The 17724-nt window shown below is 40.3% G+C and overlaps 1 protein-coding gene across 8 annotated transcripts in view; it reads right to left on the reverse strand.

Moving 5' to 3' along the window:
* Window positions 1-17724, reverse strand: part of ADAMTSL3 (ADAMTS like 3) — a 384689-nt gene that overhangs the window by 159124 nt on the left and 207841 nt on the right. For all 8 annotated transcript variants that reach the window (XR_007476023.1, XR_007476024.1, XM_049706862.1 and 5 more), the window contains one exon: window positions 1649-1760. Coding sequence is in view for 6 of the 8 variants with exons in the window: in XM_049706862.1 (XP_049562819.1) it covers window positions 1649-1760 (112 nt within the window). In the remaining 2 variants the exon portion in view is untranslated. The remainder of the gene's footprint in view (window positions 1-1648; window positions 1761-17724) is intronic.

The raw sequence follows: 17724 nt of genomic DNA on the forward strand, positions 1-17724 counted from the left end.
ACAAACAAAAAAACCCCCAAAGTTAAGTTCTCAGTCTCAGCCAACTGGTCTAAAGTTCTAAAAATACATTTAAAGGCCCAATTGCTGAGAGGAATCTGATTTTATAAACCAATAGACAGCTTTCTACAAGTCGAGGCTTAAATGTAAGCTGAGTGTGGAAGGACAGACTGGTATGCATTATAAAAAGCAAGGTCAAAACCACAGGAACGAAAATCCAAATGGAGTCAATAAAGTATTACTTGGGTGCCAATATCTGCTAGAAAGTCTGCAATATCAGATGACAGTGGCAATCTCGGTACTTTCTCCAAACTAATCTCAAGTATCCCACATAGATGATTGCAGACAAGACCAGGAAAGTCCATCCAAATACCTTGGAGACCAGCGAGCTAATTTTCCTGATTACACCAAAAACCCTGAAATGCCACTTAACACAAATCATGTAGATTTGATTACTAACATAATTGAATTTTGGTAATGCTTTCCTTGTGGGTTTTATGGGTATGTTTTTATTTTTCCCCAAGACAATAAGAGAATGAGATTACAGCTCCTTGAGTTAAAGAAAAAAATCTTTGCTCTAAATGGAAACATATTTCTAGGAGGAGACAAGGAGCATACAGGTGTTTATAATTTGGGGAGAGACAATTAATTTTCCTCTTTAATTTTGTAGCAGTACAGAGATATCTAAAAGAGAAAGAAATAAGGCAGACTGCCTTCCTACATTATGAACAAATGTATTGAAATTCTGCCAGTGTATAGAAAGTGGCAGGATATTGGGGGACCCCCAAAAGGAGCCTAAAATGTTCCTTCTGTCCTTACAGCCAACGCTATCTTTGGTGGACAGTCACACAGCCAGGAGCTTCCATTGAAGGTTCCAGCAGGACTGATCGTGTCTTTCCTTGGGCACCAGCTACGAGAAACATCTATTCTCCTCCCAAGAACTGAACCAACTGAACTAATAAGCTTAGTCCCATTATACATGTCCCTCCCAGAACGGAAAGCTTCTCTTTTAACTTAGGTGTCCAAATGAGAACGTCTCTCTGTGTGTGAGAGCTAGGGAATAAATTAAAAAGAAAGAGATATTTGTTTTTCTGATGGGTAAGAATTAAAAATCCCCCCTATCTCTTGGCTTTTATTTTGGAGTCCATGAGAGACATGCAAACATGTTTCCAGCTCTTTGCCCAAAGTAAAGGGTGTTTTCTACATCCAGTTTTCACCTATGTTCAAGAATAAAGCAAACGTACATTCATTAAAACCACTGCATTCCAGGCCACTGAGTAAGATGCTGTGTGGTTACACATCTCTAATTACCACGCTACTTTTTTTTTTAAACATCTTTATTGGAGTATAATTGCTTTACAATGTTGTGTTAGTTTCTTCTGGATAACAAAGTGAGTCAGCTACACATAGACATATATCCCCATATCCCCTCCCTCTGGCGTCTCCCTCCCTCCCACTCTCCCCCTACCCCACCCCTCTAGGTGGTCACAAAGCACCGAGCTGATCTCCCTGTGCTACGCGGCTGCTTCCCACTAGCTATCTATTTTACATTTGGTAGTACCACGCTAACTTTAAAGTCAGCTTCAAAAAAGCAAACGTGTCATTTCTAACTCTGAGCTCTAAATATTCATGAACAAAGTCTGTGCCTCACCTCCTCCACATGTCACAGTGCAGGGAAAGAAGTCAGTTTGTCTCCACTGATGACTGATTGGCTGGTAAAAGAAGAACTGGACCACGCTGTCCTTGGCCGCAGTGTACCTGGTCTGGACGGAGACAACTTTGATAACATATTCGCATGCAAGGAGCTAGTGCCTTCCACAACTTTCAACATCAGGTGAACACAAGTCACCTACGTAGACAAACACATCTATCACAATAAACTCTGGTGCATGAAGATTCCCAGAATTTTAAGATGTGACAGCATTTCGATTACATTTGTCATAAATGGGATCTCAGAGGATCTTTGACCAATCTCCTTGGAGTCATTTTTCCAGATAATTCTATGCCTATGAATGAGTTCACAAAAATGTAGGTGCATTTTTAGTTTATTTATTTAAGTTTTATTTTTCTTCCCAATACATTTGATTTTAATTTCCATGAGAACAGGAAATGAGACAGGAAATGTAATCTGGGTTTGCTTACAACATGGCACAAACTGCGATTCTTACATTTATAATAACAACATCTTTAAGCATCTTTAAGCAGATCCTTCTGAAAAATCCTTCTGAAAGCACAACTATAGAAACTCAAATGTACACAAATCCATGGTGTTTGCATAGAAGCCTTTCAGTATCTAATTAAAATAGAGGAGGGGTACCACTGAGAGTGAGCAAGCAGTTATAGACAGAGGTAAGTTTACTTTCAGGTTATTTTACTCAGGCAGCAAGTCCTCTCTCTACGTTTTTTTTCCTTCCCTCCTGATTGAACAAATGAGTGAATTGAGGAAAAGTCCCAGAACACAACACAAAAAGGAAAAGAGAGGGAAAACAAAGGTTAAGCTGTGGGAGATAGATCCAGAAATGCCAGCATCACATGGAGTTCAAGAGAAAGAATAGAAAAAATAATGAAAAGGTGATATTTGATTTCATCATTGTTGAGAATTTCCTAGACCTTAAGAAAAACAGAAGTACTCAGTCTAAAAATATTCATAAAGTTCTGAGCAGACATTGTAAAAAATACAACAACAAGGATAAAGAGAAATTCTGAAAGTTATCAGAAAGAAAAAAATGATTCCCTACAAAGGCGTGAGAATCAGAATGGCATCAGACTTCTCACAGACAATAATGGATGCAAGAAAAGAAAAGCATACCTTCAAAGTGATGAGGGACAATAGTTTTTTAATCTAGAATTCTACAACCAAATTATTCATTGCTAATCAACTGTCAACTTATAAACAATCTATGATCAAATTATCAATCAGTAATCAGTGAAATAAAGTTTTTCTCAGATGCAAAATGACAGAAACTTTATCACTCAGAAGCTCTCACTAGGAAAAAGAAAAAACTATGAAAGGATATACTGAAAAAGAAGTAATATAAATCCACAAGAAAGTAGTGAGATGCAAGAAGCAGTAATGATGAAATAAATCAGTAAAACTTATTAGTAAATCTAAATAAGGGTTGACCAAAAAAGAAAACTTTGATGTATTTAATTATAAAATAGTAAAAAGAGAGGACTTCCGGGAAGATGGCGGAAGAGTAAGACGCGGAGATCACCTTCCTCTCCACAGATACACCAGAAACACATCTACGCGTGGAACAACTCCTACGGAGCACCTACTGAACGCTGGCAGAAGACCTCAGACCTCCCAAAAGGCAAGGAACCCCCCACGTACCTGGTTAGGGCAAAAGAAAAAACTAAACAGAGACAAAAGGATAGGGACGGGTCCTGCAATAGCGGGAGAGAGCTGTGAAGGAGGAAAAGTGTCCACACACTAGGAAGCCCCTTCGCGGGTGGAGACTTCGGGAGGCGGAGTGGGGGAGCTTGGGAGCCGCGGAGGAGACCACAGCAACAGGGGTGCGGAGGGCAAAGCGGACAGATTCCAGCGCAGAGGATCGGGCCGACCGGCACTCACCAGCCGAGAGGCTTGTCTGCTCGCCCGCCTGGGCGGGCGGGACTGGGAGCTGAGGCTCCGGCTTTTGTCGGAGCGCCGGGAGAGGACTGAGGTTGGCGGCGTGAACACAGCCTGCAGGGTGTTGGTGCGCCGTGGCTGGCTGGGAGAGAGTCCGGAGAGGGGTCTGGACCTGCCGAAGAGGCAAGAGACTTTTACGTCCCTTTTTGTTTCCTGGTGCACGAGGAGAGGGGATTAAGAACGCTGCTTGAGAGAGCTCCAGGGACGGGCGCGAGCCGCGGCTAGGAGTGCGGAGACCAGAGACGGACATGGGACGCTAAGGCCGCTGCTGCCGCCGCCAGGAGGCCTGTGTGCGAACACAGGTCACTAGCCACACGCCCTTCCGGGGAGCCTGTGCAGCCCGCCACTGCCAGGGTCCCGGGATCCAGGGACGGCTCCCCCGGGAGAACGCACGGCGCGCCTCAGGCTGCAACGTCACGCCGGCCTCTGCCGCTGCAGGCCGCCCCGCACTCCGTGACCCTCCCTACCCCCCGGCCTGGGTGAGCCAGAGCCTCCGAATCAGCGGCTCCTTTAACCCCATCCTATCTGAGCAAAGAAGAGACGCCCTCCGGCGACCTACACGCACAGGCGGGGCCAAATCCAAAGCTGAGCCCCTGGGAACTGTGAGAACAAAGAAGAGAAAGGGAAATCTCTCCCAGCAGCCTCAGAAGCAGCGGATTAACGCTCCACAATCAACTTGATATACGCTGCATCTGTGGAATACCTGAATAGACAACGAATCATCCCAAATTAAGGAGCCCTGTGGATGAAAGGCTCTTGGTGCTGCAGCCAGGACTCAGTGCTGTGCCTCTGAGGTGGGAGAGCCAACTTCAGGACACTGGTCCACAAGAGGCCTCCCAGCTGCACATAATATCAAACAGCAAAAATCTCCGAGAGATCTCCATCTCAACGCCAGCACCCAGCTTCACTCAACGACCAGCAAGCTACAGTGCTGGACATCCTATGCCAAACAACTAGCAAGACAGGAACACAACCCCACCCATTAGCAGAGAGGCTGCCCAAAATCATAATAAGTCTACAGACACCCCAAAACACACCACCAGACGTGGACCTGCCCACCAGAAAGACAAGATCCAGCCTCATACACCAGAACACAGGCACTAGTACCCTCCACCAGGAAGCCTACACAACCCACTGAACCAACCTTAGCCACTGGGGACAGACACAAAAAACAACAGGAACTACGAACCTTCAGCCTGCAAAAAAAAAAAAAGGAGACCCCAAACACAGTAAGATAAGCAAAATGAAAAGACAGAAAAACACACAGCAGATGAAGGAGCAAGATAAAAACCCACCAGACCTAACAAATGAAGAGGAAATAGGCAGTCTACCTGAAAAAGAATTCAGAATAATGATAGTAAGGTTGATCCGAAATCTTGGAGATAGAATGGACAATAGAATGGACAAATTGCAAGAATCAGTTAACAAGGACCTAGAAGAACTAAAGATGAAACAAGCAACGATGAACAACACAATAAATGAAATTAAAAGTACTCTAGATGGGATCAATAGCAGAATAACTGAGGCAGAAGAACGGATAAGTGACCTGGAAGATAAAATAGTGGAAATAACTACTGCAGAGCAGAATAAAGAAAAAAGAATGAAAAGAACTGAGGACAGTCTCAGAGACCTCTGGGACAACATTAAACGCACCAACATTCGAATTATAGGGGTTCCAGAAGAAGAAGAGAAAAAGAAAGGGACCGAGAAAATATTTGAAGAGATTATAGTTGAAAACTTCCCTAACATGGGAAAGGAAATAGTTAATCAAGTCCAGGAAGCACAGAGAGTCCCATACAGGATAAATCCAAGGAGAAATACGCCAAGACACATATTAATCAAACTGTCAAAAATTAAATACAAAGAAAACATATTAAAAGCAGCAAGGGAAAAACAACAAATAACACACAAGGGAATCCCCATAAGGTTAACAGCTGATCTTTCAGCAGAAACTCTGCAAGCCAGAAGGGAGTGGCAGGACATATTGAAAGTGTTGAAGGAGAAAAACCTGCAACCAAGATTACTCTACCCAGCAAGGATCTCATTCAGATTTGATGGAGAAATTAAAACCTTTACAGACAAGCAAAAGCTGAGAGAGTTCAGCACCACCAAACCAGCTCTACAACAACTGCTAAAGGAACTTCTCTAGGCAAGAAACACAAAAGAAGGAAAGGACCTACAATAACGAACCCAAAACAATTAAGAAAATGGGAATAGGAACACACATATCGATAATTACCTTAAATGTAAATGGACTAAATGCTCCCACCAAAAGACACAGATTGGCTGAATGGATACAAAAACAAGACCCATATATTTGCTGTCTACAAGAGACCCACTTCAGACCTAGAGACACATACAGACTGAAAGTAAGGGGATGGAAAAAGGTATTTCATGCAAATGGAAACCAAAAGAAAGCTGGAGTAGCAATTCTCATATCAGACAAAATAGACTTTAAAACAAAGACTATTAGAAGAGACAAAGAAGGACACTACATAATGATCAAGGGATCGATCCAAGAGGAAGATATAACAATTGTAAATATTTATGCACCCAACATAGGTGCACCTCAATACATAAGGCAAATACTGACAACCATAAAAGGGGAAATCGACAGTAACACATTCATAGTAGGGGACTTTAACACCCCACTTTCACCCATGGACAGATCATCCAAAATGAAAATAAATAAGGAAACACAAGCTTTAAATGATACATTAAACGAGATGGGGTTAATTGATATTTATAGGACATTCCATCCAAAATTATAAAAGCAATACCATTTACAATAGCATAAAAATATGAAATAGAAATAAATTTGACAAAAGATGTACAATAACTATATAATGATAACTAGAAAACATTGGTGAAAGGAATTAAAGAAGACCTAGAAAGATGGAGAGATATATCATGTTCATGGAACAAAAGACCTGAGATTGTTAAAGCATCAATCCTCCTGAAATTGATTTACTATCCCAGTTAAAATCCCAACAGGTTTTAAAAAAATAAATTGATGACCTGATTCTGAAATTTATATGGAAATGAAAAAGACTTAGAATAACTAAAACAACTTTGAAAAGAAAGCAGACAAAACCAGAAAACAAAAATAAAGTTGGAGTACTTACACCACTGGATATCAAAACTTATTATAAAACTACAGTAGTTAGGACAGTATGGTATTGATGTAAAGATAGACAAATTAATATAACAGAACAGTCAAGAAAGAGTCGAAGTCATATAAGGTAACTTGATTTTCAACAAAGGTACCAAGGTAATTCAATGGGGGGAAAGAATAATCTTTTCAACAAATGGTGTTGGAACAATTGAGTAGCCATATGGAAAAGTATCAACCTTGATTCTGCATCCTACCAATTAAAAATTAACTCAATGTATCATTGACCAAAACATATAGAATTAAAACTATAAAATTTCTAGGTAAAAAAAAAAAAAAAAAAGAAATGATGAACAAAAAATTAACACACACAGACAAGCTTAAACATGGGTCAGAAATGGGCTTGGAGCCCAGCAGCAATGCTGAACCTGAGTGAAGATGACCTGCGCACAGGAACACAAGGCCGCCTCTTAGAGAGCAGTGTTCTAATACCCTTGCAGGGAAAGGGGCCACACACCTGCATGGAGAGGGCCTGAGTTCCTGGGATGCATCTGGCCTCAGGGAAAGGGGAACTGGAGCTGTGGGGCCCCAGGGCACGTGCACATTCCAAGAGGTAAATGATGCCTTACACGATAACATGTGTGCCCCTGTCTTGGGGGTCGGGGGGAGGGAAGGAGGTAGGACGTGACAGAGGATTCATTCTAAGAATCAGATAACACATTCTATAGTCTTCAACCTTCTAAAGAGGGTAAAACAAGTTCCTGGCAGCAGAAGAAACATGGAGGGGCAAACGCCTGGAAGGGTCAGAGGGAACAGATATTCCAAGGCAAGGTGGGAATATGCAAACAGAATCCGCTCTCTGAGGAGGTAGCCTGGGCAGGGCATGGATCCGAGGTGTGTGATGAGGATGCTACCAACACCCTTGGTGGAGCCTAAATTCCTTCTGCTGGAGACAAATAGGGCTTTCTCGTTGCTATTAAGAGAATATTGTTCATTGTTACATCCTCAGAGCCTAGAATGGTGCCTGTCTGGAATATAGTAGGCATTCAATATTTGTGAAATGGAAGGAAAGAAATAAAGAAGAAAATAAGGAAGGAAGGAAGGAAGGAAGGAAGGAAGGAACTGATGAATGAAGGGAGAGAGAGAGAAAGAAAGAAACAGTGAAAGAAAGGTAGGAAGGTAGGAAGGACGGTAGGGAGGAAGGAAAGAAGGAGAAGGGAGGGAAGGAAGGAAGGAGGGAGGGAGGGAGGAGGGAGGGAGGCGGAAGATTCGACTTCCAGTGGACCTTGAGCCTCACTCTACGCTCATTGTAATACATCAGCATCTAAATGACACACCCACAGGAGCCATGACAGTTCTGATGCCGATCACAAAAGGCCAAAAAGTGGGTGGTGGCCCAGTTCCTGAAAATCCCCACCCCTTCTCCAAAATAGTTGGAATACTCCTCCCACTCATTAGCCTATGAAATTACCCAGCCCATAAAAACTAACCACCCCCTATTTCGGGGCCTCTCGCCTTCTGAGATGGCCCACCGTCTATCTGTGGAATGTGTTTCTCCCAAGGTCACTCTCGCCTTTTGAGATGGCCCGCATTCTGTCTATGGAACGTGTATCTCTCTAAATGAATCCACTTCTTACATATCACTTTGTCTCTCACTGAATTCTTTCTAAGATGAGACATCAAGAACCTGAGCTTCATTAAGTCCTGAGACCAAGTGTGTGGTCTCAATTAAAAGACAATGGGGAGGGGGAACGGTAAGCTGTGACAAAGCGAGAGAGAGGCATGGACAAATATACACTACCAAACGTAAGGAAGATAGCTAGTGGGAAGCAGCCGCATAGCACAGGGAGATCAGCTCAGGGCTTTGTGACCACCTAGAGGGGTGGGATAGGGAGGGTGGGAGGGAGGGAGACGCAAGAGGGAAGAGATATGGGAACATGTGTATGTGTATAACTGATTCACTTTGTTATAAAGCAGAAACTGACACACCATTGTAAAGCAATTATACTCCAATAAAGATGTAAAAAAAAAAAATAAAAAATAAAATAAAATAGTAAAAAGAAATTGTAAAATTATAAAATGGTGAAAAATTCCAGACACGAGATGTGTGTGGAGGGAGGGAGGGGCAGGATTACAGTGATGGGATGAGGATAGCACAGAAAAGACTTCTAAGTAGTTTTGCTTCTGGCTATGGAAGAACGGGTTTGTTTCTGATGAATCCTCCCACTGAGAATAAGTAAAAGTGCTGCATAAAATACTTTTTAATGTACTTGAAGGCATCAGAAAACAACCGTAGTAGTGAGGATGTGCAAGGCCAATATCCCAGACACAAAGGAAGCCCAGACATGTGAGCATAACATTTGGTACCACCTTTAGTACCACCTTTCTGCTCAAGACATTTTCCATTTTACAAGTGGTAACTGAGCAGCTGAGAAGCTGAGCAGGCCTGTCATCAGACTCAAGCGGCTGAGGCAGCAAAACCTGGAGCTCCAGGCCCACCAAGGTGAGGAGTGTTGGTAAACAGCCCAGGCTCCCAGCTGGGACCCCAGAAAGCTGTATCCTAGGAATAAGAGTAGACTGGAAAGGACTTCCCTGGTGGCGCAGCAGTTAAGAATCTGCCTGCCAATGCACGAGACACGGGTTCAAGCCCTGGTCTGGGAAGATCCCATTTGCCACAGAGCAACTAAGCCTGTATACCATAACTACTGAGCCTGTGCTCTAGAGCCCATGAGCCACAACTACTGAGCCCGTGCACCACAACTACTGAAGCCCACATGCTCTACGGCCCGTGTGCAGCAACTACTGGGCCCACATGCTGCAACTACTGAAGCCTGCATGCCTAGAGCCTGTGCTCTGCCACAAGATAAGCTACTGCAGTGAGAAGCCCGCACACTGCAACAAAGAGTAGCCCCCACTCACCACAACTAGAGAAAGGCTGCGTGCGGCAAAGAAGACCCAATGCAGCCAAAAAAATATACTGGAAATATTCCAGTTTTCAAAGGGAATGATGCCCAGATTCAAATTATTTCAGTCCCTTGGATGAAGGTGATTAGCTGCTAATCTGTCTTCTAGAAGCAATAATTAATCCAGTCTCAAATGGTATCTAAAATCTTTCCTCTACTATTTGCAGCAAAACTTTAACCCTAGATATACAACAAAGATAAAATTTAACACCAACTGAAAAGGTGGGAAAATAGATATATAATCAGAAAAATAGGAAATCCAGATATGGGCATTAACTGATAGAAACTTAAAAGTGTAAGTATACCACTACCATTTCCTGTAACTCTGGCCTTGGCTTCATGTCTTATTTCCCGGCTTGAGGGCCTAGCAACACCTCATTCTATTCCCATGGTCAAAAATCATGTGTTAGCACATAGCTTTCGCCTCAGGCTCTGTTTTTAGGAAAACTTAGACAAAGATACTGTGACTAAAATGTTCAAGAAATTAAATGACAAGATGGAAAATTTCACCAGAAACAAAGAAACTATAACAAAAATAAAATGTGATTGTACAAATAAAAAGCAAAATAATTTAAATAAATCTCTCAATGAATAGACTTAGTAGACTAGACTGGGGTTCATCAAATATTATCTTAAAGAACCAGATAGTAAAAGTGAGTTTTCAGGCCACGTTATCTCAGTTGCAATTATTCAACTCTGTTGGTGTGGTGCAAAAGCAGCCACAAGTAATATATAAATAAATGAGGGTAGCTGTAAACGCCATTTACAAAGACAGTTGGTCAGCTTGCTGGGCATAATCTGCTGACTTCTGGATTATATACACCTATTCAGAGAATTAGCAAACTGACAGATAAAAAGAAAATGGAAATTAGACATTTGAGATAAAGGTATAATTGTAGTCCCAGAAAAAGAGAATAAGATAGAAGCTATATCTGAAGAGGTAATAAATGAGAAAATCTTCCAAAACTGATGATGGATATCAAGCTACAGATCCATGAAGCACCAGGAACCTCAAGCAGAAGAAAGTTATTAATAATATCAGAGTCAAACTGATGAAAACCAAAAACAAAGAGAAAACACTTGAAAGCAGGCAAAGAAAAAAGACACATTACCTTCTAAGGAACGAAAATAAGACTGAAAGCTGAATTCTCAACAGAATAAAGGGAAGCCAGAAGACAATGAAGTAATATCTTCAAAGTGCTGAAAGAAAATAGTTTCACAATGATAAAGAGGTCAAGTCATTAGAAGAGGTAATGATTCTAAATGTGAGTGTACCTAACCACCTAACCTCAAAATATATAATTCAAAAATTGACAAGAAACAGAAAAAGTATAGACAAATGCACAGTCATAGTGGTAGTTTTACCAGGTCTCTTGTGGTAACTAACAGAATAAGCAGACAAAAATCAGTAAGGCTATAATTTTGCATGAAACCATTAATAAATATGACCTAATTGACATATGTAGAACATTGTGCTCAACATCAGAAGACTACATATCATAGTCTTCCAAAATTTGCTACATTCTGAGCCACAAATTAAGTTTTAACAAATTTCAAAACATTAAAATAATATAATGTTATTTGACTATAGTAGAATTAAGGTATAAAATGATGAGATTACTTGAAAATTCCCACATACTTGGATGCTACACTTCTAATATTCTATAAGTCACTATATCACTATATCATATATATCACTATGGGAATTACAATACCACTTAACTGAATGATGAAGAAAAAGATTTCATATCAAACTCTGTGGAAAAAAATCTAAAGCATACTTTGAGAGAAATTTACAGAGTTAAAAGCATGTTATGGAAAAATTGGACGAAAATCACTGGTCTAAACAGCCATCCCCAAAAGTTAGAAAAGGACTTCCCTGGTGGTGCAGTGGTTAAGAATCCACCTGCCAATGCAGGGGATTGGCACTGGCAATGCCAATGTTCAATCGCTGGTCCAGGCAGATCCCACATGCCACGGAGCAACTAAGCCCATGCGCCACAACTACTGAGCGTGCACTCTAGAGCCTGCAAGCCACAACTACTGAGCCTGCCTGCCACAACTACTGAAGCATGTGCACCTAGAGCCCATGCTTCACCACCGAAGCCCAGAGAAGCCACCGCAATGAGAAGCCCACGCACTGCAACAAAGAGTAGCCCCCACTCGCCGCAACTAGAGAAAGCCTGGGTGCAGCAATGAAGACCCCATGCAGCCAAAAATAAATAAATAAGTAAATAAATTTATATTAAAAAAAGGTTAGAAGAAGAATAACATATTGAATCCAGAGAAAGTAGAGAGATGGTAACAATAAAGATAAGAGCAAACATTAATGATATGAGAATGAAACTAAAGTGGTTTATAAAGCCAAAGGGTATTTCTGTGAAAAGTCTCATAAAATTGATAGACCTCCAACATGACTAATTAAGGAAAAAAAAGAGTAGGGACAAATAATCAAAATTAGGAATGAGAAAGAAGACTTGCTACAGATTCTCCACACAATGAAGAAATAAGACAATACCATAAAAAATCTATGCCAGTAACTTTCAAAAAGCTATTGAAATAGACAAATTCCTTGAAACAAAACTGACACATAAGGGAATAAAACAGCTGATTAGTCAAGTAATAGCAATCTCACACAAACTGTTACAGAAAATAAGAACAGAGGAAATACTTCTCAATTTGTTTTATAAACCTAGTGTAAAATTAATACCAAGACCCAAAAAAGACGTTACGGGAAAAAACAACCCCCAAAACAAAAACCTCTCCTGGAAACAAATACCGAAAAAGAATCATAAATAAAATAATTTAAAATCATTGGGAAAGGGAACAACAGAGGTTCAAGATGGCAGAGTAGAAGGACGTGTGCCAACTCCCTCTTGCGAGAGCATCAGAATCACAACTAACTGCTGAACAGTCATTGACAGGAAGACACTGGAACTCACCAAAAAAGATACCCCACATCCAAAGACAAAGGAGAAGCCACAGTGAGATGGTAGGAGGGGCACAATCACAATAAAATCAAATCCCATAACCGCTGGGTGGGTGACTCACGAATTGGAGAATAATTATACCACAGAAGTCCACCCACTGGAGTGAAGGTTCTGAGCCCCATGTCAGGATTCCCAACCTGGGGGTCCACCAATGGGAGGAGGAATTCCCAGAGAATCAGACTTTGAAGGCTAGCGGGATTTAAGTGCAGGACTTCGACAGGACTGGGGGAAACAGAGACTCCACTCTTGGAGGGCACACAAAAAGTAGTGTACACATCAGAACCCAGGTAGAAGGAGCAGTGACCCCATAGGAAACTGAACCAAACCTACCTGCTGGTGTTGGAGGTTCTCCTGCAGAGGCAGGGGATGGCTGTGGCTCACCACAGGGACAAGAACACTGACAGCAGAAGTTCTGGGAAGTATTCCTTGGCGTGAACCCTCCCGGAGTCCACCATTAGTCACACCAAAGAGCTGTAGCCTCCAGTGCTGGGTCACCTCAGGCCAAACAACCAACAGGGAGGAAACCCAGCACCACCCACCAGCAGACAAGTAGATTAAACCCAGCACCACCCACCAGCAGACAAGTGCTCTGCCCACCAGAGCAACACCCAGCTCTACCCACTACAAGTCTCTCCCATCAGGAAGCTTGCACAAGCCTCTTAGATAGCCTCATCCACCAGAGGGCAGAGAGCAGAAACAAGGAGAACTACAATCCTGCAGCCTGTGAACGAAAACCATATTCACAGAAAGGCAGACAAAATGAAAGGGCAGAGGACTATGTACCAGATGAAGGAACAAGATAAAATCCCAGAAAAACAACTAAATGAAGTGGAGATAGGCAATCTTCCAGAAAAAGAATTCAGAATAATGATAGTGAAGATGATCAGGGACCTCGGAAAAAGAATGGAGGCAAAGATCGAGAAGATGCAAGAAATGTTTAACAAAGACCTAGAAGAATTAAAGAACAAACAAACAGAGATGAACAATAAAATAACTGAAATGAAAAAGACACTACAAGGAATCAATAGCAGAATAACTGAGGCAGAAGACCAGATAAGTGACCTGGAAGACAGAATGGTGGAAATCACTGCCACAGAACAGAATAAAGAAAAAAGAATGAAAAGAAATGAAGACAGCCTAAGAGACCTCTGGGACAACATTAAACACACCAACATTCACATTATAGGGGTCCCAGAAGGAGAAGAGAGAAAGGATCCGAGAAAATATTTGAAGAGATTATAGTTGAAAATTCCCTAATATGGGAAAGGAAATAGCCACCCAAGTCCAAGACGCATAGAGAGTCCCAGGCAGGACAAACCCAAGGAGAAACATGCCAAGACACATAGTAATCACATTGGCAAAAATTAAAGACAAAGAAAAATTATTAAAAGCAGCAAGGGAAAAATGACAAATAACATACAAGGGAACTTGCATAAGGTTAACAGCTGATTTCTCAGCAGAAACTCAACAAGCCAAAAGGGAGTGGCATGATATATTAAAGTGATGAAACGGAAGAACCTACAAACAAGATTACTCTATCTGGCAAGGATGTCATTCAGATTCGATGAAGCTTTACAGACAAGCAAAAGCTGAGAGAATTCAGCACCACCAAACCTGCTCTACAACAAATGCTAAAGGAACTTCTCTAAGTGGGAAACGCAAGAGAAGAAAAGGATCTACAAAAAGAAATCCAAACCAATTAAGAAAATGGTAATAGGAACATACATATCAATAATTACCTTAAATGCGAATGGATTAAGTGCTCCAAACAAGAGACACAGGTTCGCTGCATGGATACATAAACAAGACCCATATATACGCTGTCTACAAGAGACCCAAGTCAGAGCTACGGCCACATACAGACTGAAAATGAGGGGATGGAAAAACGTATTCCCTGCAAATGGAAATCAAAAGAAAGCTGGAGTAGCAATACTCATATCAGATAAAATAGACTTTAAAATAAAGAATGTTATAAGAGACAAGGAAGGACATTACATAATGATCAAGGGATCAATCCAAGAAGATATATTATAAAATTATATTATAAATTATATTTATATATAATTATATTATAAAAATATATTATAAAATTATAAATATATATGCACCCAACATAGGAGCACCTCAATACATAAGGCAAATGTTAAGAGCTATAAAAGAGGAAATCAACAGTAACACAATAATAGTAGGGGACGTTAACACCTCACTTACATCAATGGACAGATCATCCAGACAGAAAATTAATAAGGAAACAAAAGCTTTAAATGACACAATAGACCTGATAGATTTAATTGATATTTATAGGACATTCCATCCAAAAACAGCAGACTACACTTTCTTCTCAAGTGCACACAGAACATTCTCCAGTATAGATCACATCTTGGGTCACAAATCAAGCCTCAGTAAATTTAAGAAAATTGAAATCATATCAAGCATCTTTTCTCACCACAATGCTATGAGATTAGAAATCAATTACAGGGAAAAAAAAGTAAAGTAAAAAACACAAACACATGGAGGCTAAACAATACGTTACTAAATAACCAAGAGATCACTGAAGAAATCAAAGAGGAAATCAAAAAATACCTAAAGACAAATGACAACGAGAAAACGATGATCCAAAACCTATAGGATGCAGCAAAAGGAGTTCTAAGAGGGAAGTTTATAGCAATACAATCCTACCATAAGAAAAAAGAAACATCTCAAATAAACAAGCTAACCTTACACCTAAAGTAATTTGAGAAAGAAGAACAAACAAAACCCAAAGTTAGCAGAAGGAAAGAAATCATAAAGATCAGAGCAGAAATAAATGAAATAGAAACAAAGAAAACAATAGCAAAGATCAATAAAACTAAAAGCTGATTCCTTGAGAAGATGAACAAAATTGATAAACCTTTAGCCAGACTCATCAATAAAAAGAGGGAGAGGACTAAAATCAATAAAATTAGAAATGAAAAAGGAGAAGTCACAACAGACACCGCAAAAATAAAAAGCATCATAAGAGACTACTATAAGCAACTCTATGCCAATTAAATGGACAACCTGGAAGAAGTGGACAGATTCTTAAAAAGGTATAACCTTCCAAGACTGAACCAAGAAGAAACAGAAAATATGAACAGACCAATCACAAGTAATGAAATTGAAACTGTGATTAAAAATCTTCCAGCAAACAAAAGTCCAGGGTCAGGGGGCTTCACAGGTGGATTCTATCGAACTTTTAGAGAAGAGCTAACACCCATCCCTCTCAAACTCAGTCAAAAAATTTCAGAGGAAGGAACACTCCCAAACTCATTCTACGAGGCTACCATCACCCTGATACCAAAACCACACAGATACTACAAAAAAAGAAAATTACAGACCAATATCACTGATGAATACAGATGCAAAAATCCTCAACAAAATACTAGCAAACAGAATCCAACAACACATCAAAAAAATCATATATCATGATCAAGTGGGATTTATCCCAGGGATGCAAGGATTCTTCAATATACGCAAATCAATCAACGTGATACACCATATTAACAAATTGAAAAATAAAAACCATACAATCATCTCAATAGGTGCAGAAAAAGCTTCTGACAAAAAGTTTTGACAAAACACCCATTTATGATAAAAACTATCCAGAAAGTGGGCATAGAGGGAACCTACCTACCTCAACATAATAAAGGCCATATATGACAAACCCAGAGCAAACATCATTCTCAATGGCGAAAAACTGAAAGCATTTCCTCTAGATCAGGAACAAGACAAGGATGTCCACTCTCGCCACTCTGATGCAACATAGCTTTGGAAGTCCTAGCCACAGCAATCAGAGAAGAAAAAGAAATAAAAGGAATACAAATTGGAAAAGAAGAAGTAAAACAGTCACTGTTTGCAGATGATATGCTACTATACATAGAGAATCCTAAAGATGCCACCAGAAAACTACTAGAGATAATCAACGAATTTGGTAAAGTTTCAGGATACAAAATTAATGCACAGAAATCTTTTGCATTCCTATACACGAACAACAGAAGATCAGAAAGAGTAATTAAGGAAACACTCCCGTTTACCATTGCAACAAAAAGAATAAAATACCTAGGAATAAACCTACCTAAGGAGGTAAAAGACCTGTACTCAGAAAACTATAAGACACTGATGAAAGAAACAAAGATGACACAAAAACAGATGGAGAGATATAACATGTTCTTGGATTGGAAGAATCAATATTGTGAAAATGACTATACTACCCGAAGCAATCTACAGATTCAGTGCAATCCCTATCAAATTACCCCTGGCATTTTGACAGAACTAGAACAAAAAAATCTTAAAATTTGTATGGAGACACAAAAGACCCCGAATAGCCAAAGCAATCTTGAGGGGAAAAAACGGAGCTGGAGGAATCAGGCTCCCTGACTTCAGACTATACTACAAAGTGGCACTCATCAAAACAGTATGGTACTGGCACAAAAACAGAAACATAGATCAATGGAACAGGGTAGAAAGCCCAGAGATAAACCCACCCACCTATGGTCAACTAATCTATGACAAAAGAGGCAAGGATATATAGTGGAGAAAAGACAGTCTCTTCAATAAGTGGTGCTGGGAAAACTGGACTGCTACTTGTAAAAGAATGTAATTAGAACATTCCCTAACACCATATACAAAAATAAACTCAAAATAGATTAGAGGCCTAAATGTACGACCAGACACTATAAAACTCTTAGAGGAAAACATAGGAAGAACACTCTCTGACATAAATCACAGCAAGATCTTTTTTGACCAAACTCCTAGAGTGATGGAAATAAAAGCAAAAATAAACAAATGGGACCTAATGAAACTTCAAAGCTTTTGCACAGTAATGGAAACCATAAACAAGACGAAAAGATAACCCTTAGAATGGGAGAAAATATTTGTAAACAAATCAACGGACAAAGAATTAATCACCAAAACATATAAACAGCTCATGCAGCTCAATATTAAAAAAACAAACAACCCAATCCAAAAATGGGCAGAAGACCTAAATAGACATTCCTCCAAAGAAGACATACA

This window comes from Orcinus orca, chromosome 2 (genome assembly GCF_937001465.1).
Source record: "Orcinus orca chromosome 2, mOrcOrc1.1, whole genome shotgun sequence".
Taxonomy (NCBI): Eukaryota; Metazoa; Chordata; class Mammalia; order Artiodactyla; family Delphinidae; genus Orcinus; species Orcinus orca.